The sequence below is a fragment of the Lynx rufus genome, unplaced genomic scaffold (genome assembly GCF_022079265.1).
Source record: "Lynx rufus isolate CCGP_SWC_20201006 ecotype Redwood Valley unplaced genomic scaffold, mLynRuf1.p SCAF_37, whole genome shotgun sequence".
Classification (NCBI taxonomy): Eukaryota; Metazoa; Chordata; class Mammalia; order Carnivora; family Felidae; genus Lynx; species Lynx rufus.
Genome location: NW_025814853.1, coordinates 2,286,056 through 2,306,819, shown reverse-complemented (window position 1 = coordinate 2,306,819; position 20,764 = coordinate 2,286,056). Strand labels below are relative to the sequence as shown.

Here is a 20,764-nt window from a genome sequence, read left to right as displayed (position 1 = left end):
CCCACAGCCTGGCCATGAATGGGGGTCATCTAGGACCTCTTGACCTGCATGTCCCCTCCACATCCCCAGTGGGACCCCCATGACCCAATTCAAGTCCATATCACTTGTCATCTGAAACATGGTAAGGAACCCAACAGCCTCCCTGCCCATCTACTGGCACGACCCCAGAGAAACCTTCCTAAAATGCAAATGAGATGTGATCCCATCCAGGAAAAATCTAGGAGACAGGGCACTGAGGGCCCCAGCCACTCCCCCGGTGGCCACATCTCCTGTGGGCTCCCTGATGGGATCCATGACCTTGAGGTTGGGCTTTTGCATGAGAGTGCGTGTGCACGCCCGAGAGGGCACGCATGCACGTACACACGTGTGCACGTACACCCTCCCCACAGTCCCGTCAGCCCTGCCTTCTCATCAGCAAAGCCCTGACCTCGGTGTCCCCTCTCCAGAGACACCTCCTGGGGGCCCCCTCCTGCTGATGGAATGAGAGCCCTTCCTCTGCCTGCTGGGGCACACTGATGCCCCAACACAGCCTGCAGCCTCTGTCTGACCTGAGGCCCTGGTGTGCAGCTTGGGTGAGGCAGGAAGTGCAGGCTTCTGGGGGCTTCCTCCCCCCCACCCCCGCCCGATGGCATCCTCCCCCCCTGAGCTGCCCAGGGCGGTGGGGATCGGGAAATCGTGTGTGCAGGTCAAGGCTAGGTGCCGAGGGGCTAGGCACCACCCCTTAGGGGCTTCGGTCGTTTGGGAATCTTCCACCGGAGCCGGAGACGTCCAGACAGCATGGCTGTGTCTTCAGGGTGTGCACCTAACCCCAGCACATGACCTGCCTCTTGGCCATGGTCCTGAGACTTTAAATCCTCCGGGAGCCTGAGAAGCAGGCTCCCTGTCCTCGGTCCCTACCCCGCCGTGGCCTGAGACCCGGAGAGGAGGGTCTGCCCAGGCTGGCCGTCTTCACCTGGTACCCCAGAAGCCCCCAGCCCCGCCTGGCCCCGCCCTCCCGGATGCCCTGCGCCCCAGACCCCCAGCGAGGCCCCAAGCCAGCACTTGCCTTTTTGGGTTCCATAGAAACGATGTTGCCCATAGAGAACATTGCTGTTTCCATGGTGATCCAAGTGGCTCATGGGTAGGAAGGTGGATGCCAGACTCCCCGAAAATCTGGGGTACCCTGGAGCTGGAGGAGCAAGGACACTGGCTGCAGAGGCACCCCCGAGGCCCCGGCCCGCATGCGCCCTGACCCCAGGGAGGGGAGAAGCGGTGGGCGGCCCAGGAGCGGCGCCCCGCAGAGCCTGGTATACAGCCCGCCGGTGGGAAATCAACCCATCAATACATCATATTAACTCTGACTCGACTAACACCATCCCTCTGGTGCGGCACAAATTGAATTGCTGATGGGCTGGGAGAGAGGAAGATGGGAGAGGGCGCCTGCGGTCCCTCCCCCAGTAGCACACGGCGGGAGCTCTGAGGCAGGGCAACAAAAGCTCCTCTCGGAGAGGCATCTCGGGAGGACGGGGCCGCAGCGGACACACATGCTGGACGGAGGCCCTTGCTGCACAGGCCGAACTGCCAGCCAGGACAGCCAGGGCCAGGTGCCACCTCGGCCCACGCCGTCCAACGGGCACCTAAGTGCTAGGGCAGCCTACACCCTGGGGCTGGCGCCGTCGGGGGGCGCCGACTCGCATTTTGCGGGGGCTGCCAGCATGGCGGGTTCTCCAGCGGCCCGGCCTCCACTCTGAGATCTACACAGGGAGCTGGCCCCCAGCCCTGACACCCCTCCTGGGGTCTGAGTCATGCCAGGCAGGCCCTTCTCCGTCCCTCTGGGGCCTAAACCGTCCTTGGGGCCTGGCCCTACCCAGCACAGGAACGCCAGCCATACCCTGGAGCTGGCCCCACCTGTTGGCCTTGGACCTTGGGGGCTCCTGCCACCTGGGATGCACACCCTGTCCCCAGAAGGGACGAGGACAGACAGGCATAAGCACAGCCTGGGGGAGCTGTGTCTGCTGGATGTCCAGGGCCACCAGCCACCCTGACTGGGGCTCCTCACCGCTGGTCCTTCCCCCTCGTGGCCCAGCAGGGAGGGGCGGGGGTGGGGGCCCACAGCTGGGGCAGGCAGGAGACAGTCTCACTCTAAGACTCCTGCTTGGAGGTGACGCTCTGAACGTGCTCTGTAGGAGTTTCTCTCACCCCATGGTTGTCCCAGGAGTAATCAGCTCCCAGGAGCGCCTTCCCACCCTTCAAGGTGGCCTTGGCTGTGAGGAGGGAACAGCCATCCAGGGTCTTCCCCGGGGAGCAGCGGCCACAGGGACAAGGAGGAGCTCGAGTGGGGCCCTGCGGACAGCAGTCCTGGGCGGGGAGGGCAGGCTGGCCCCCCAGGCTGGTGTGTGAGGCCTGTCGCCCTTGATAAAAGGGAGCCGTGAGCCCCATGCCTGGGGAACGGGCACCAGCACCCCTCCTAGTGTCACAGTGGAGTCCGGATGAAGAGTCCCGGGGCAGAGAGCCCCATTTCATCCTGCCCGTTAACTGCTTCCCTGAGTCCATTTACGACAGAAGCCCTCTGCTGTTCGAGTGGAACGTTCTTTGTAACAGCTGGTGGCTGAGCACCCCACGGAGTATCTTCTGGGAAACACCTTTCCAGAAGGGGCGGTGCCAGAACCACGGGACAGGCCTCCAGTCCCCCACGTCCTCAGAGGGCCTGGGGCATTACTCCCGGCCTGAGGCGGGTCTGCCTGGATACAGAGGCCACAGAGGCCGCAGAGGCGGAGGGTGGAGTGTGGAGGCCGGCGTGGGGGCTCTATCTCAGTGCCGGGGGGCGGCGGTGGAGGCAGCGGGGGTCAGCCCTGGAGCCCACCGCGAGCACCAGGGGCCCGGGAGCCCCCTGGCGGGCCTGAGGCTGGGGGCAGGGCGGGGGGTGCGCTGTGCCACCGGGGGTCAGGCTGCGTAGCTCAGCTCAGAGGTAAGAATGCAGCCGCAGGGGCGGAGCTTGGAATGGAAAGTGGTCGGCACCAAATGGGGGCCGTCTGGGATCCCCCAGCCCGAATGGGGTGGCCTGCACCCTGATCCCAGCGGGCTCGGTCCCTCAGACCCAGATGATGCAGTTTGGTTCGGAGGTGGAGCTGTGGAACCCGGTCCCCAAGGGACGTTCCCGGCAGCCCCATCTGGAGGCCGGAGAAGTCCCTGGATGGCTCTCTGCTTAGGGCTCACGTCCCCAGGCACATGTGAGGGCTCGGGAAAGGTGCCAGCCACCGCCCCGGCCTGTCCCCTCCTAGCCCCCTCCTGCCTGGCCAACTGGCCTAGTTTGTGTGGGGAGACGCATCTGGAACAGCTGTTCCCTAGATTAAACTCAGCTCCTGGGAGACTTGACAAAAGCTGAGAGCCGGACGGGCCGGGAGCAGCCGGGGGCGGCGGGCGGGGGGCCGGGGCCTGTGTGTGCCGCGCGGGCGGGGGCCAGGGTGGTAAGCCACCGCAGCTGTCCCCTTTTAATTGGCCGCTGTTAAATGTTTTACGGGGCCTCGTTTTGGTAAACAGAAGTCTGTAAATTCCTCCTTCCCAGAACCCGTTTCCCGGGCGTGGACACCCCCGCCTCCCCGTGACCCCTCGGGAGGTCTAGGCCTGCCGCCCACCCGTGGCGTCCGCTGGCTGAGCGGGGAGCCCCTCCCTGCGGCGCCCTGGGTCGGAGGGGGGGTGTTCGGTGTTAGGGTGCCTGTCCGAGCCCCTCTCCTTTTGAGCGGAGCTGGTGGCAGTCCAGGCCAGGGAGCAGGGGACTCCCTCCCACCTCCAGCTGCCTGAGGCCCTGCCCTCGGGGATCCCACAGGGAGATTCGAGCTGTGGGGAGGAAGTTGGGGGAGAAGGAAAAAGCAGCAGAAGGGGCATGGGTGGGGGGACTAGACGGGGACGTGGAGGGGGCCTCCCAGCCAAGCATAGAAAGGTCCCTTTCTTTTCGCCGAGATCATCCTCTCCGAACTGAAGAAAATAAAGCCGATTTTACAAACCACAGCAGCTGTCATGAGAAGGCATGAGGCAGGGCCGCTGTGGGTCCTTGACGGGGCCACGGCAGAGGGCGGGGGCTGTGGTTCTCAGGACGGCTCGGGGTGCAGGGAGAGGGGCAGGGGCTGGATGCCCAGGAGCCCACATTCCTGCAGGGAATATGGTGGTCCAGGACCCCGTTCCAGACCCTCGTAATCCTTGAGGTGGGAGCTAATTGACAGGTGGCAAATCTGTTAAGCAACGGCCCACGGTGGGGAGCCGGGCCCCAGGTCTGTCCCTGGCCTCCCACTGCCTTCCAGGCCCTGGAGGCTCTTGAGGCTCTTGATGGAGCTCTGGGGAGGGGTCCCGGGCCTCAGTGGATGTCTCACCGATGACACCGTCCACCCTGCCCGCTGCTGTGAGTTGCCAGGACACTCAACCCCACGACATAAGTGAAAATGGGGGACCCTAGAGGGTCAAGGCCATCACCCGATGGGTGTGATGAAATGGGCATCCTGCCCGCTGGGGACTGCTCTTGGGTCTCTCGGGAGGCTGGAGGGCAGGCATGCTCCTGGCCAGGTCTGGGGCGGGGGGGGCCGCGGCGTGTGGCCAGCCAACCAGAGGACCAGGGCTCTCTGGCGGGGAGGCCAGGGAGCCCCAGCCCAGGCCCACAGAGCTCCACACAGAGGCAGCACGCTCAGCAGACTCTGGGAGGCTCCAACCACCTTCACCCCGCCAACGTCCTGCCCGGCTCTCAGGACAAGATCCTTCGACAACAGACGCCCATGTGCCCCGGGCCACTGTTGTCTCCCTGGAGGGTGACTCCCTCCCCTATCCTGAGGCTCCAATCGCTGGAAAGTTCTCACCGGCCATCGAGCCTCAGGTTGTAGCTGCCAGCTGATCCCAGCATCAGCTCCCAAGGGCAGCTCCCCACAACACGACCACTAGGCCCAACTGGCCACCCGGGGCGGGCTCCCAGCAGCTCAACTGCCCATCTGACCAATCAGAGCCCATCTCCTCTGGGTCAGGCCCTCTCTGGGGATCGGCAGGGGTAAGTTCCCCCAGATGGAGCCCAGCAGCCACCCCCCCTTCCAGCCCCGAAGGATCCCACACTTACTTCACCCACGATGACCTCCACAGAGACACCCAGGGACACGGCTGGGCAAATGGCCCCTGCTCCTGGGGCCCTGACGCACTGCTATCATTTAGGATTCTGCCACAGGTACCAGGCTAGGGGTCATGGCCCAATGCCCGACACTGACTGGACGCCGGCTCCCTCCCACGAGACGCCCCTTTCACTCAGGACGTCAGCGGGTTTCCATTGTGGCGTCAAGTCTACCAGATGATCGGGACAGGCCAGAAGTGGGTTAAGAAGGATTCTGAGGCGGCTCGAGTGTGGCGATCGGCTAATCACGTCTGCCCGGGGAGGAGCGCTAACCTTGCCCCAGCCCCTCCCCTGGTCCTCCCTGCTTCTGTCCACAGGCCCCCTCACGCCTGGTGGCCAGACCCCTGGGTGTCCCCCTGGACTTTGGGACGACCTGCGTGAGACCTCTTCTCTGGGAGGGGGCGGGCTTTGGAAGCTCGGCCCTCGGGGAGTGCCCCGGCCTCAGCCTTCCGCAGCTGGGCGGCCAAGCGCAGGCTCGTGTGGATTCCTCTTCCATCCCACCTGTCGAGTTTCCAGTTCAGGCGCTCCCCGCATACTCACTGCCCCCCGCAGCCCAAGGCGCAGGGCCTGGCGGCCTCGGTCTCTTCCCAGGCTCGGAGGAGCACTAGGTGTTGGGGGAAGGGGCCAGGCTCCTGCAGGCGTCTCTGGAGCACAGGCAGCGGGCAGCCTGCCCAGGATCCGGGCGGCCTGTGGACAGTCCCGGGCTCCTGACACGTGCTCCCAGGGAGGAGGGAGGCTCAGGCAGCACAGCTTAGGGAAGAGCCCTCGGAAGGAGGGGAGGCCTGGGAGGGCTGGGGCCCCAGATCGCTGCAGGCCTCCAGCCGGGAAAGACAACAGCCCCTCAGAGCTAGGAGCTGGGGGCGGAGACCGGCGTCACCCCCAAAACCTTCGCTGACATCCCACCATGCAACTGGCTGCCCGGGAAATGCAGGGGGGCTGCCGCCTGCCCTGCCCAGACCTCTTGGCCCAGGCTCTGCACCCTGCCCTCCGGAGGGCTCCAAGCCCCCTGGGTGGGGCGTCCCGGCCACACTCAGGTCATTGCACCTGGGGGATCCTGGCTGCTCGGACCCGTACAGTCATGCTGCAAACAGGCCACGTGCCCAGGCAGCGACAAGGGGCCTCCCCCTCGCCCAGCCAGTGCTGCCCCCACACACGCTCCCACTGCAAACGGCGGCCCCCGGCCCAGCAGCGGACGGCTGCCGCGGGGAACAGGCCAGACGGAGCGGTCGGTGGCAAATGCTTCGTACTTGCTGGCTTTGACTGTGTCACGCTGGGTCTGAAGGGTGAGGGCGGTTTGCAGATGGGGAAACTGAGGCTCAGAGGTGCGCTGGCTCTCCCAGCCTCTCGGGCGCTGTGGACTTAAGGCTGATACAGCTCTCGAGCAGTGACGATGACCCTTACGAGGGGCAGGGGCCTTGGGCTTGGTCCAGCGCGCTGCTGCCCCGCCCGCGGCTGCCTGGGCAGGGGCCCACGAGGCAGGCGCCCCCGGCCGGAGTCCCAGAGCAGCCTCTACGCCAAGAGCCTGGCTGACCAGCAGGCGCTGGAAACGGGGAACATCTACTCCCAACACAAGGAAGGCAGAGGGAGACAGGCCTCAGAGGGCAGCCAAGAGAAAGAGAGGGCCAGACGGCCCCCGGTCAGACTCTTTGGATTCAAAACCCACCACACAGCTTCCCGAGCCTGTTTCCTCCCCTATCAAATGGGTGAACAACCGCCCCCCATATCGCGGGGTTGCTCGTTGAAGTTAACGAGGCAGGTACCATCCCTGGGCCGGCAGCAGGACAAAGCAGCATTTTCCTGAGCACCACAGGCGTGCTACCTGGCCCGACCTAGAGCTAGGGATTGGCCCTGGCATCCCTACCTCAGGGCCACCTGTGGTAGAACCAAGCCAGGGCTAGGCAGGCTGGCCCAGTACAGCGAGCCCGCCGGGGACTAGCCTCACAGGGATCAGGAGGGACCCGTGCCCTCAGCAACCAGTTGCTATGTAAAGAGCCACATGAAGGAAACGGTGGTGAGCTGGGGCCACGGAGGAGACCTGCCAGGGCATGAGGGCGTGGGGAGGGGTGAGAGAAGGCCGGCCACAAAAGCCCCATGAAGGCTCTGGAGGGGTCAGAGGTCCACAAGAGACGGACCTCCCTCTGGCCGGATATGGCCTATCCGGCGGGGCAGCCCTGATTTCTGTGTTGGGATCTGGGGAGTTCGGGCCCCTCCCCACACTCTGTCCTCAGATCTCAGAGCAGCCGGCCGCCCCCACTTGCCTCCTCCTTCCGTCCAGCATGGGCAGGACTCAGGGAGGCAGCCTCGGGGCCACCGTACCCAGCCCAGGACGGGGTGTGCTAGGAGGGCGACCATCGGTGGTTCTGTGGGGGCAGAATCGGAGGCAATTTTAGCCATTGAGGAAACTGAGGCCAGGAGAGGAAGAAGGAGCCGACGGGGCCTGGGGGAAGGGGCTGGGGTCCAGGGCAGAGACCTACATCAGACAGCCCCTCTAGACGGCTCTGGGAAATGAAGCTTCCGCAGCCAGGACGGCCTCTGAGGTCACACGGAGGTGGTGGATGCCAGGTGACACCTGTGTCCCTCACACAGACATGACCCCAGGCTCCTGCTCCCTCCCAGAAGTCCCCATGAGGTCTCAGAGGGGACAGAGGGGGCAGAGGGGAGGCCGGGGGCCGGGAGCAGTGGGGAACATCCAACCACACTTTGGTGTGGTCCCCAGCGCTCCTGGAGGCCGGCCCAGCCCTGGATGGAGAAGTAGGGCCTCGGATAAAGAGGCCAGCGGGGCCCACAGCCGGCGATGGCACGCGTCCCGCTGCCACCCAAGGCTCCCCTCCAGGTGGCACAAGAGACCACAAGTAGCGGGGCTGTGGTGCACAGCAGCCAGGGGGCCCCACCCCTCCCCAGCGGAGCCCCCAGGAACAGAATCTCCTTTCACCGGCCCTGTGGGTGGTCCCAGCCAGGCAGCTGGGGGCGGGGTGGGGACAGGGGGGGCCGGACTCCATGACAATGGGACCAGCTGTGCTGTGCCCCCGCCCCTGCCCCAACCCCCCCAGGGCAGGCGGGCTGGACACTAGCTCACCCCTGCCCCGGGGCCAGCTCCGACGCCCACTCCCACCCTAAGCCCCGGTGGGGAATGTCCAGTCTCTGGCAGGACCCCTCACTTGGGCGAGCCTGGAGCGGGGAGCGGGAGGCCTGGGGGCTGGGCAGACAGGCTCTGCCTCCGGCCAGATGTTCCGGGGCGGCTCCTCCAGCTCCAGGGTGCCTCCCCTGCACCCCAGCTGCTCGGCCAGGGAAGCGGAAGCCCGGGCCCCTGTCCTGGCGGCTGCCCCCCCAGACGGCAAGCTAGGTCCACCGGTGGGGGGGTGGGGAGTCCTGCCTGGAGTTGGGGGGGGGCACCTGGGCCCATCTCCCCTGACCCGGCCCCCACTTACTGCCGGGGCCTGGCCTGGCTGCCCTCCTTAAGATAGAGCCATTTCAGAGGCCCCGCCCCGGCCACCCCAGGTAAGGGAGGGGGTGGGGAGCAGGTTCTGCTGGGCACCTGCCGCCCTGTGGTGGGAGGAAGCAGGACGCGGGGGAGACCAGACCTCTGAGCGGCCCGCCCAGGCAGCCCACCATGCCTGCCGGCCCCCACGCTCCGGCCGTGTCGCGTGCCCCCCGCCCGCCTCACCCCCCTTCTCTCCGAACACACACGGCAGAGAAACAGGCCCCTGCACGCGGGGAGCCAGCTGGCACCCAGTCAAACTAGCAGCCAGGCACGCTGCCAGGGCAGGCAGCCAGCAAACGCTGCCACTCGCTCCGGCCCCGCCCGCCCGCCCGCCTGCCGGCCTTTACGCTCCAAGCTCACAGCGAGGCAGCCGGCACCACGTGGCCTGTCGGGGAGCGAGGCTACAGCAGGCAGACAGGCGGAGGGCGGAGGGCAGGGAACCCCCGCAGGAAGGAGATCCCGAGGCGGGGCGGCTTCACGGAGGGCAGAGAGAAGGAGGTGGCGAGGGGGTAAACTGAGGCACGGGCCTGGAAGGTGTATGTGGTTGCACGGTCGCCGGGACGTATAGATCCCGGCTACCGCCAGGTGGGACCTGGCAGGTCGGGGGTGCCCTCCCCCTCAGGGCTCCTGCCTCTCCCGAGGCTCCTCTTCGGCCTCGGGTGGGCCCTGCTCCCTGCAAGCCCTGTGCTCAGGGGGGCTGGGGGGGGGGCTAAGAGCCACACCCTGTCTCCCTTTGTCTTTGGCCACCTGCGCTTGTCCACTAAGCCCATCGGCCCGGCAGGCACGCCCTCCCCCACTAGGCTGTGGGCATGTCCAGCCTGAGGAGGTCCAGGTGGATGGACAGACGACTTGGAATCCTGGGGCAATCCAGGGCTGGTCTGAGCGGGAGCAACGGACCCTCTTCCTGCTCAGGCTGCCCCTGCCTCAAAGAAGGTTCTACGGGATGCAGGACAGGGTGGAGGCAGGCAGGAGGCCCGCACGGGCCCCCCCACCCGGCCAGCGGACTCCCCTGGGGCTGCAGCTAAGAGCGGTGGGGAGCCCCGAAGGCCAAAAGCCACGCCACCAATGTAGCCGTTGGCTCAGGGGAAGCGAGTGGCGGGAGGCCGTTGAGGACGCCGTCTGCAGGCTGCCTCCCACCCCGCCCTCCCCGCAGCACCCAGAGGGGCAGGACAGGGACACCTTCTCCCTGGGCCCCAGGGCAGGTGGCACTGCCCACAAACCGCCCTCCGTGCTGCTGAGGTCCCCAAGGGCGGGCCGGAGGGGAAACTAAGTCAGCCAGCCCGGGTGTGCCCATGCACCTGTGGCGGGGCCAGGGTGGGGCCGTGGCCGTTCCTCCGTTACTTCGTTATTTTGAGGTGGTCCCACGTGGCTGCTGCAGCCCCCCACCCCTCCCTCCTACAGACATCCTTCCCAGATGCTCCTGCCAGGGCTGGGAGTTTGCCTGGCGGACAGAGAGGCGGAAGAGCTGCAGGGGCGGGGAGGGGGAGAGGCACTGAGCGCGCGGGGCCACCCACCGCTGCCAGGGAAGCCTCGCCCCAGCGCCCAGCCCCGCCCGCACCAGCGGGTCCCCCCTGGGGAGGCTACTAAGAGTGCGGGGGTGGGAAGCGGGCAGCAGGGGGGTGAGTCTGGGCCGGGGACCCTGCCCCGTCCACCCGGCCTCCCTCCAGCGGGAAGGAGACCTCTTGCTGCTTATCGCCTGCCCAACATGTGCACCCTGCGCAGCGCTTAAAGCCTAGATTATTTTAACAACTGTCCCTCACTTGTCACCTGTCCTGTTTGGAAAACAGCCCCTTTCTTGTTGCACAAAGAGGTTTCTCTGGCTCTCCAGCAGCGCCGGGCGCTAATCTCCCTGCCTGGAACACGGACGGCGGGCGCGGCGTGTGGGTCCGCGCTCTGCAAACGCAACGCTTGCCGCTCAGCAGTCACTGAGTTACGGCGGCGCCGGTGCCAGGAGCGGAGAGCCCTCTGTGCCCGCTGCCAACTGCAATTACCTCTCCGCGTGCCAGCCACCGCCGCCGGGCTTAACCCTTCCCGGGCCGCACGGATACCAGCAGCCACGGGCCCGGGCTGCCGCACACGTCCCAGCACGAGGGGCTGAACAGACAGCAGGCGGTTGGGAAACCGGAGGGGAGCCCCAGAGTCCCCGAGGGGCCCCCGGGGTTGTCCTGCCGGGCGGCCGCAAGGCCTGCGTGCACAGGGCCGCATTCCGAGGGGAGGCCAGGGGCCCGGGAGGGGCTCTGCTCCGGGCGAGGCCCCCGAGGTGGCTGCAGGAGCATGTTGACAGCTCTCTCCCCCCCCCCCCCACACCTCCCTCCCAGCTGGCACATCTGGAGCCCATACCGCTCTGAGTCTGGGGAGGTGGGCGCAGCCCCAGGCAGAGGGTGCAGCCCGGCCCCGGCCTGCCCAGCTGTGTTCCACATTTCCTCGGCTCCCCCAGAGCCCTCTCGGCCCCACCTCCTTCTCCACCCGTCCCCCCCCCCGCCCATCTGCGGTGCACATCTGGCCAGGACCACTGCCTGGTGGGGCCCGCCCCCCGTTTCCAACCAATTACCACCTCCCCTGTGCGTGGGGGCTTCCTCTCCTGGCCCCCGGCCCCTGGCCCCGGACTCACCTTCATGGGAGTGAGAGAACCAGATCTGGGAGGTGGCGGGGTGGGGGCCGCGGTAGGCCTGCTCCGAGGGGGCGGGGGTGGGGCCGCTGGGGTGCGCGGGGGCCGCCGAGCCCAGGCTGCTGGTGAGGAAGCTGCCCATGAACGAGGGCGCCGGAGAATTCCCCATCAGGCGGCTGCTGGCTGTGGACACAGGGGGCAAGGGTGAGTCTGGACCAGGCCAGCCCGCCAAGGAGCCCGTCTCCAGGGGTGACTCTCGAGCCCCAAACCCCCGGGGCTTCTGTCTTCAGAAGCAGGAGAAACGGCCCACTCGGGCTCCCGACAGACACGCTCGGGGTCCCGTGCCCTCCTGCCACTGTTGGCACTTTTGCGACCAGCACCGCCCCCCGCCCCCACCCTGATCAATGGGATGCCGAGTGCCGTGCCCGCGGGCAGCAGGCGGCTGGCTCTGCGGTGGGCCTTCTCCTCAGAGGCCGAGCCCCTGACTCTCCCAGGCCACGGTGGCGGGCAGCTCCCGGGCCCCGCAGCCACCAGCGCACCTGCCAGAGCGCTCTACCCACACCTCCCAGAAAGGCCCAGCATCAGCAGGGGCCCTGCTCCAGCCTCGCGGGCCCCGCAGCCTCTGCCCGCCTTCTGGGCAGCACTGGGGGGACCGGCCCCTCCCCACAGTGGGGTCCTCAACCTTCTCCCCAGGTCCAACCGACGGACTCATCAGCCCCACCCCGGTGAGAGGGACAGAAGCGGAGGCAGAGGCAGAGACAAGGATGAAGCCAGACCTGCTTTTTGTCAGCCCCCCGGGGCTCTCAGGGTCACACCCCGGCCAGCCTGGCAGGCGGACACACATAGTCATCTGTCCCCCAGGACACCCCGCGCTGGCGCGGACAGCCGGCTCTCCGTGCCCACCTGCACCCCCGCCACTGTGTCCCCTCTCCCTGCCCAAATCCAGTGGCCAAGGCCAGGCTGAGCGCGCCTCCCTGGATTTCCATGGCGACGGCAGCTTGCGCAGGAAGGACGCAGGCGGACACAGACCGCTCTCTGAGGAGCAGCCCCTGGGGGTGGTGGGGGGTTAGGACAGCCCTGCTTGGCCCCCGCCCCGCCATCTCGTCCCCCCTGTTCACAGGCAGTGAGCCTGGCTTGGGACCAGCCCAGGGACGGGGAGCAGCGGCCTGGGCGCTCAGCACCCCATCAGGCTGGGTGTAGGGAGGGGCCTGGTGGGGTTCGCGGGAGTTCTCAGGGGGTCCCCGGAGGCTGCAGGCCCTGCCCTAGGTGAGTCAGGGCAGCTGTTTCCCTGCCCGGGAGGCAGGGGGATTTTGTGAATTTGTGATTCCTCATCCAGCCCGGTTTTGGCTCTGGGAGCTTCCCAGACACCGGGTGACTCAGCAGAGAGGAGGCAAGGCCCAGAGCAGGGGAGAGGGAGGGGCTGCCCTGGTGGGGACCCTGGCAGCTTCCCTCCCCTCCAGCGTGTGAACGGGACAGACGGAGGAGTGGGGCCTCTCCTGGGCGCCGGCCACAGAGGCAGGTGTGTGAGTGCGGCCAGGGGCTGGAGCACACGCCGACCTCTGTGGTGGGTGTCAGGATGCAGGGAGACCCTGGGAAGACCCAGGGGCAGGGGACGAAGGTGCCCGGGGGCCAGGGACTTCCCGGACCGCAGGGCTGGGACTGCCATGGGCCGCGGCCAGACCACAGGCGTCCAGCCAGGGGAGGGGACTCTGGGCTGGGAAGGGAAGTGTTGGCCTCCGGGGGCCGCGGGTGGAGGGGCAGGAGTGGGAGGGCGGCCCCTGCTGGGCCCCAGGGACCTGGGGGGGGGCCATGCCTGGAGGATGAGCAGGCCTTTTCCTGCCTCGCCCAGGCCAGCCCCGAGTCTCCCAGGCCTCCCCACCCCCGCACCCTCCCAGGAAGGTCCCTCCCACCCTGCTCCTCCCGGGACACTGGGAAGCAGCCCAGTCCAAAAGCCGGGTCTGGATAATGAATTTCTCCAGGAGCTCAGCCTGAGAAGCCCACACCTTGAGCTCTCCCACACCGCGGGGGCGAAGCGGCGGGCCAGGCTCCAGGCCGGGCAGGAAATGCAGCTCAGGGTCCCACGGGGCCCCCTGGCCCTGGGGTCCAGGGAAGCCGAAGCTTCCAGGTGGGTCCCGTGCAGGGTCTCCCGGGCCTGAGGCTCTGGCCTCAGAGGTCTGGCCTCTGCAGACCAACCCCCTCCCCCCCCGCCACATCCCCAAGGGTCAGCCACCTGGGGCCACAGCGGGTGGGGAGCAGGGCCTGAGGCCCAATACTGGACCTCTAGGCTAAAATCTGGGTTGGGGGGTCCCAGGACCTCATGCCCTCCTCTGGACACTGATCCTGGCCTTGGGTGGGGACACTCACGGGTGCTTTGTTCTGACCCTATCCCAGAAGGGGGTCCCACCGCACGGGGGCCTAGGAGGGTGGCACCTCAGCTCAGCCAGCCCCTGGTCTTAGCTCTGCAGAGCAGGGGACATACCGGAGACAGGCTACACTTCCCGCCTCGGCCAGAGACCCCAAGCCTGGGGCCCACCTCGCCCCACACCGCCCGTCTCCTGACGCAGGGGACCTTCTTGGGGGCCCTCAGAGAGCTGGCTTCTCTGCGTCTAGGGAGGGGACCCCTGCCCCACAGTGTGGGGAACGTAGTGGAAATGCTGAAACACTGTTCCAGCCCAGCCCCCCTCCCCGGCCCGTGGCGGGGCTGCCCCTGCCCACCCTGCTAACTGAGGGGCTGCCCCGCTGGCCTGGTGGCTGACTCAGACATCCACCTGGGGAACCTTCTCCATTCTTTTCCTTTCAGCTGGAAAACAGAAGGGGCTTGTCATGCAAACAGGATGACACAGGGAAGGAAGCAGAGGGCGCTGGAGACCCCATCGCCCCCACACCACAAGTGCTCTCGGGCCCAACAGCGTCACAGAGGCATTGGCCGGCCCCGGCTGCACACACGGACACCCCGTGCCCTGAGCCGCTGTGGGAGACTCCTGCGGGGACCCAGGTGGCCTCTCCCTCCTACAACCCCGGTCTGTGGCGCCGGGTCCCGCCAGGGGCTCCCATTCCCGCCCCCCGCAGGCCAGTCCCCCCTGCCTGGGCCCTGTGCGGCGGGCTCCACTGTCCTCGCTCTGAACGGCTCGGTCTCTTCCCCACCGTCCTGGCCTAGAGGCGTGGACGCAGCCGAAGGTGCCGCAGGCCTTGCCAGGTGGGCTGCGGGGCCGGGTGGCGGGGAGAGGGCTGATGGCCCCTGGAACCTCCCCCCACCCCCAGCCGGCTCGCATCGTCACCTCCACCTCCAAGGAGTCTGCGGCTGGCAGCGTGCCTGGCCAGCAGGGGCCTGGGGCAGACCTGGCTACCAGCTCCCTAGCCCCTCCCGCCAACCAGTAGCCAGCCCCAGACAGAGCGTGAGCAGAGGCGGCCTGGGCCAGGGCCAGGGCCGGAGCCGCGAGGCCAAGTCTGGCCGGGAACTGGGCTGAAGGCTTCTTTCCTCTTGGCAAGGTCCTTGCCCACGGAGCGCTGCGGTCACCAGCCTGGGAAGGGACGGTGGGAGCCTGAGCAGTAGGGAAGGCCAGAGGGGTTCCTGGTTTGGACGCCCCCGCCCCGGCTGGGAGCTCCAGTCCTCCAGTCCTGGAGCCACTCACACTACCCCTCTCAGACCAGGGGCTCTACAAACCTCGCACTAATTGCTTTCATGCAGTCCCAGACGACGGGCCACCACGGGGCTGACCAAGGAACGGGGCATCGTTAGTCTGGACCCCGGGGTCCCCAGTGCCTCAGCTGAGGTCTGAATGAGGCCTATCCATTCTGAGGCTGCCCTGTCCAGTAGGAGCGGTCATGGTGGCCACTGCCCTGAGATTCTGTCAGCTCCCGTCACAGATACGTCCCACGTTCACGATAACCTCGGGGAAGGGGCCCGAAGCTGTGTGACGTTTCAGCAGGGCCAGAGGCGAGCCGCCGTGTACTGAGCGTCATGCGTGGCCCGCTGTGCCGCCAGCCCAGGCCAGACACGGGGCTCTAGCCCCGGCTGTAGCACCGCCTTCGCTCTGCCTAGTGCCCCACGGAGGCCTGGCCTGGGCGCCCGGCTGGCTGAGAAAACCGCTCCGGAAGCCAGCATGCCCGGGAGGCCTGGTTGACACCCTCTGGCGGCCTAGGTCCTTGGGCACGGCCCCGACCCCGACCCCGACCCCGGAGCCCCATCTGACCGTACACCCCGAGGCCCAGACGACCCGGCCCCCCGCAGCTGCCCCAGCTGGAATGCCCCGGACACCCCAGGAACCTCCAGCGACCACTGAGTCCGGCCTTGGCCCGCTGGAGAGGGGGTACCACGTGGCCGGGCAACACTGGAGAACGGGGTCTTCCTCCATCAATCTGTTTGCCAGGCCCACCTGCCATGGCCAAGGTGCTGAGGACGCCCCTGCCCCAGAGCACAGGTGTTGCCCGGGGGAGAGCCTACGGTCTAGGGGCCACCGAGACCCCTGCGGGCCTGACTGGCAGCAACACGGGTGGCCCTGTGCCGTGCACCCCAAGTCTGAGGTGCCAGGTGTCCACCGTGCCCTCCCCCCCGCCCGCATCTCCCCACCAGGCTGTCCTGTGGTGGGGGTTCCTGAGAAGCCTGTCTCCTCACCGTGACCCCAGGCTGAGGGCAGAGGGAGCGGGAGTCGGGGAAAGACAGGCGGACAGAAGGGCCTCCGAGAGCTGGGCAGAACGGGCACTTATTGTCTGACGTGAGCCACGGGGACGGCATCCTCCCTCTCTGGAAACCGTGACACGGGCTGTGAAGGAAAGGCCTCACCGAGATGGCTGCCGGCCGCCTCCGAGAAGCAAGCCCTTCCCGGGCCCTCAGAGCTCCTGAGGCTCCCGAAGCCCAGCTGACTGGCTACTGGCGGGGCTTCCCCAGCTCCCGCCCTCCTGCTCATACCTGCTCAGGCTCCCCACTTCCCTCAGGCCTTGCAGGGCCCACCTGGGCGCGCGGGGGGCACCCGGGGTCTCCCCCAGGACACCAGAGGCTGCTGAGACACTGGAGGGACAGGCAGTCCGCCTGGGGGGCCAGAGTGCCCCTCCTGTGCTGAGCCAGGCCTAGAGGGAGCTGTCAGAGAAGAGGAGGCAGGAGGTCCGCCCCAGGGACCTGGCCACACCCCTCCCGTTCCAGGACAGGGGACAAGGAAGGAGAGTGTCCATCGGCGTTCAGCCCTGGTCCTGCATGGACTAAGATGGAAAGGCTGGGAAGCAAGCGGGGGGAGATCCGCCCAAGAACGGTCCCGGCCCGGCTGGAACCCACCGCTGGCCCGGGCACACGCGTGCGCGTGCACAGAGGCAGCACAGTGACCGTGTGTGGGCGCTCACGGGGCGTGTCCGGGCGCACACTCGTGGCCACGGCTGTACACGCTGGCCACGGGCGTGCACACAGGACACAGATGTGCACGCGTGTCTGAGGCACGGCCCCGAACACGCACGAGGTGGCTGACCCGATTCTTGCGAGAGGGGGGCCTCAAAGACCCGCTTCCCAGGGTCCGACCCCCACCAGACTGGTCCCCTTACTGGCCCGGAAAAGACCCCCGACCTTTGACTCCGTGTGCCCCCGGGGTGACGTGGGAGGGGCCGCAGGCCGCCGGGCCCTGCCCACCTCCTCCCCCGCCCTGGGCAGTGGGAGCACATTCCGGCTCACCTGTGCTGGAAGGGGACCCTCGCCTGTCGTCTGCACCAAACTAGAGACCCCCGAGCCCGAGCCCCTGCTGCACGGGAGAAGGCCCCTCCCCAGGCCGGCCGCTCAGCCCCCAGCCACCCGGACCTGACAGTGGCTCCAGGAGTCGTGTGGATTCTGGGGGACAGCTGGCAGGCCACAGGCAGCCCACCCCCCTCTGCGGTGGAGAAGCAGCTTAGACTGGCACGAAGTCCCCTCTGATCTGTGACACCCCCCCCCACCCCCGCAGGGCAGGCTATCCAGGACCCACGCATCGTCCAGATCTGGGGCGGTCCCCTCCGGCCACAAGCTGGCCGCCCCCAGATGTTGGCCTGTCCGGCCCATTCCCTCACTCCGTCCCACCAGACACCGGGTCTGCCCTGCTGCTACCACGGCCCCTAGGAGTCCCTGAGGGCTCCTCCCAAGGATCCCGGCTGCCGTCCACGACTCCGAGACGCTGGCCGGACGAGAGGAACCTGAGACGGGCACAGGGAGGGAGGAGGGACGGGCGGAGGAGGCAGGACTGTGAAGCCGTGGGTGAACCTCCTGGCCGGCCCAGCCCTAGGATGTGGAGGCAGCCCAGAAACATGCGTGTGTCACATGGGAAGCCCCTCTCCGCTGGCCCAGGAGAACCTTCCAGAAGCCCCGGTTGGCCCAAAGGCAGCAGTTCTCAGGCCATAATAGGAAAATTCTGTGGTTGCTGAGCCACCCAGCCGACAAACGTGGAAGCAAGATGACAGGGGAGGCCCAACCACCAACAGCCCAGAACTAATAAAAGAAAAGGAAAATCGGATATAAGTCTGGTTCTTATTAAAAGGGTAAATTTAGCCCTTTGGCTGGGCAGAAGGGGCCGCCCTCGGACTCGGGGCTGAGAGTGACTCAGAGGGCCCCTCGGCCGGGGGGTCTGGGCAGCAGCGGCTGAGGGCCGCCCCCTCGCTTCTCTTCACACGGCCTTCCTTCCCTGCACACTCTCCCCGGTGGGGCAGCCAGCACGTCCCCCCCCCAGGACACTCCGGAGGGCAGGCAAGTGGGCTGGGGGGGGGGGCGTGGAGAGGGCCGAGCAGGTCTGCTCTCGGGGTTTGGTCTGATCTGGTCCTGCCGGCACGGGATGGAGACCGCGATGGGCGGGTCCCGATGGGACCACGTTCGTGGGAAGGCTCCATGCCTGGGGGCGGTGAGTCTGCACTGCCAGCCAAGAGGACCAGACACCGGGTCCTGTGTGGCCTGGCAGTGGACTGGGGCCCAGAGACTGTGATCTTCCTCCTGCCGCCCCAGCCTCGCGAAGGCAACACCACTGGCTGCGTTGGGCAGAGGCCCCGAGGCCAGCACAGCCGGAGAAATTGAGGGGTGGGGGGCAGGTGCTGGCTGGAGGCCACCTGGGGTCAGGTTCACCCCAGGTGCATCCCCCATCCTGTGGATCCCTCTCTCCCTCTTTCCCTCCATCCATCCTGCCCTCCATTTACCCATCCATCTATCCACTTCTCCACCTGTTTATCCCTCCTACCGCCCCCAGATCAAGGTGCACGACTTGTCCCTCTCCTGCCACCCCTCACCCCCACCCAGAGGCCACCCCTGTTGCATGCCCACCTGGGTGCTGGCCCCGGAGCAGAAGGCATGTGCGCCGCAGCTGTCGGGGGCACAGGCTCCCCACGCCATCACCCTAGCCTGCTGGCCACAGAGGTGGTTCTCTCGGCACTCAGAGCCGAGTTAAAGCATCACCGAGCCTGGGTTCATAAGCCCCTCTGCTGCCCCAAGTAAGTGCAGGGCTCTTGCCCTGCCCGGAGCCTGGCAGCTTCAGGATGGGGCCCTTGGGGACGCCACACCTCCCCGGTGTGAGGAACATCCTAGATGACACCCCACATCCAGCCCAGGTCCAGACACAAGGCCTGGAAGCTGGGCTGGCTTGGGTGGGCGTGGAGGGGTCTGGAGACGCCTCCCAGAGACACCTAGTGAGGCTACAGGCTGACCGGGCACCTGGCGCCCACAGCCAAGCGGGAGAGGCACTAGCGTGCGTCAGCGAGCTCCAGCAGAGTTGTGGCCGTGGGGCAGCGGGCAGGGACGGCCGTGAGCACTGGGGTCACTACCTCCGGCCATGGGGTCGGCTACCACGTTGGGCTGGGAGAGCTCTGCCCGGCCATTGCAAGGACCCAGGTCAGCTTCTGCTCCCTCGTGCTTGAGAAGGACCGGGACCGAGGGCCTGACTCCCAGAACGGGGCTGGCTCGGGCTGCGAGGTCCTGGAGTGGGGCCAGAAGGGGCACCGAGATCTCCATGGGTCACTGCATGGACCAGCCTGTCAAGAGTCAGCGCTTAACCAACTGAGCCACCGAGATGCCCCTTTCCTTTTTTTTTTTTTTTTTTTTTTTTTTGCCAGTACTGACTTTCTGTCCTCATTTCCCAGCCACCTCCTTTAGGTCTGGTTCGATCCAGCCACGTGGGGACTCACGCTCTAGGGCTGCCCCTTCTAGAATACATCCCTTCCCGCCTCTTTCTCAAGGCTCAGCGTGCACTCGGCCTCTTCCGTGAAACCCAGCCCGACCCAGCCCTCCACTCGGCACCCGGCAGCGCGTCCAGGCACTAAACACCCATCGGGGCCCCGAGGGAGAGGCCCGCTGCCAGGCACGGGCCCCTGGTGAGTCCAGGGTCCCAGCAGCTCAACCCTACGGAGAACAGAGACCAGAAAGCAGCAGGGATGGGCTGAGGAACAGCAGGGTGAGGCCACCTGACCCCAACGCCCCTCAGAAGCTGGTCCTGCCTCAGGCCCAGTCAGCGCAAGGCTGCCCTCAGGGCCAGAAGGGTCTCTTGGCCCACAGCGCTTTGCTCACGGCAGGGGGCTCCTGAAGGAGGGGACACGGGACCTGGCAGGAAGGGCACAGTGCCAGAGAGAAACCCGGGGCAAATGTCCACAGAAGAGCCTGGGGACGCAGAAAGGAACAGAAGTCCTGAGAGCAGTGCCCGCAAATGCTTTGCAGGGTGTGGGATGCGAGGGCCGCGGGAGGGAGGTGGAGAAGAGGCAGGGGTCTAATGAACCAGAGATGCCGTTCCTCTCTCAGACTGCACCACCGTGCAGGGGTGGGGGGGTGGGGGTCAGAGCAGGGGCTCCCGCCAAGCCGATGCCCTTGGCCGCGTGGAGGCCCGGCAGTATCCTGCCAAGAGAGCCAATGTGACTCGTCCAAGAGACGCCTGCGTGAGACCAAATCCCCAAGGGGACCCTGGGGGGAGCCTGGATCTGGGCCTGCCCGGCACCCGTGTCCAACGTTCCCAACAGACGGGGTCCCGAGTGACCCAGGCCCCGGGCCTCTCCTGGCCGAGACCTCTGGGCAGCCCGACCTTTTGAGGGGCCGTCCCTCCGCACCCCTTCCCTGCTGGCTCCTGGTTGGGGGTGTAGACCCCTCCTGGCCCACAGGGCTCGCAGGGCAGCCCGGGGAGGGGACGGGTGTGCACCGGGGGCTCTCCGCACCCTCGCCGTGCCTTCCTGCAGCCAGGCCACTTTGACGAAGCACCCCATTCCCTCACATGTGTCAAGATGAGATATTCTAGTCTCTAAGAACAGTCAGAATATGGGGCGCCCGGGTGGCTCAGTCGGTTGGGCGTCCGACTTCGGCTCAGGTCATGATGTCACGGTTCATGGGTTCGAGCCCCGCGTCGGGCTCTGTGCTGACAGCTCGGAGCCTGGAGCCTGCCTCGGATTCTGTGTCTCCCGCTCTCTCTGCCCCTCCCCTGTTCACGCTTTGTATCTCTATCAAAAATAAATAAATGTTTAAAAAAAAAAAAAAAAAAGAACAGCATAAGTAGAAGGAAAACTCACTCCTCAGAGGTAAAACGATGGTGCTTCTGGGGACTCTTGGGGTGCAGGGCAAGGTGGGGGTGGGGAAATTGCACCC

At 66.8% G+C, this 20,764-nt stretch overlaps 1 protein-coding gene across 1 annotated transcript in view; it reads right to left on the bottom strand.

Annotated features, from left to right (window-relative positions):
• BAHCC1 (BAH domain and coiled-coil containing 1) overlaps positions 1-19,153 on the bottom strand; it is a 46,418-nt gene extending 27,265 nt beyond the window's left edge. The window contains exons 1-3 of the mRNA XM_047093924.1: positions 18,967-19,153; positions 11,215-11,394; positions 1,046-1,168 (exon numbers count right to left, since the gene is read on the bottom strand). Of these exons, the coding sequence (XP_046949880.1) occupies positions 1,046-1,168; positions 11,215-11,394; positions 18,967-19,153 (490 nt within the window). The remainder of the gene's footprint in view (positions 1-1,045; positions 1,169-11,214; positions 11,395-18,966) is intronic.
• Positions 19,154-20,764: the final 1,611 nt, after the last annotated feature.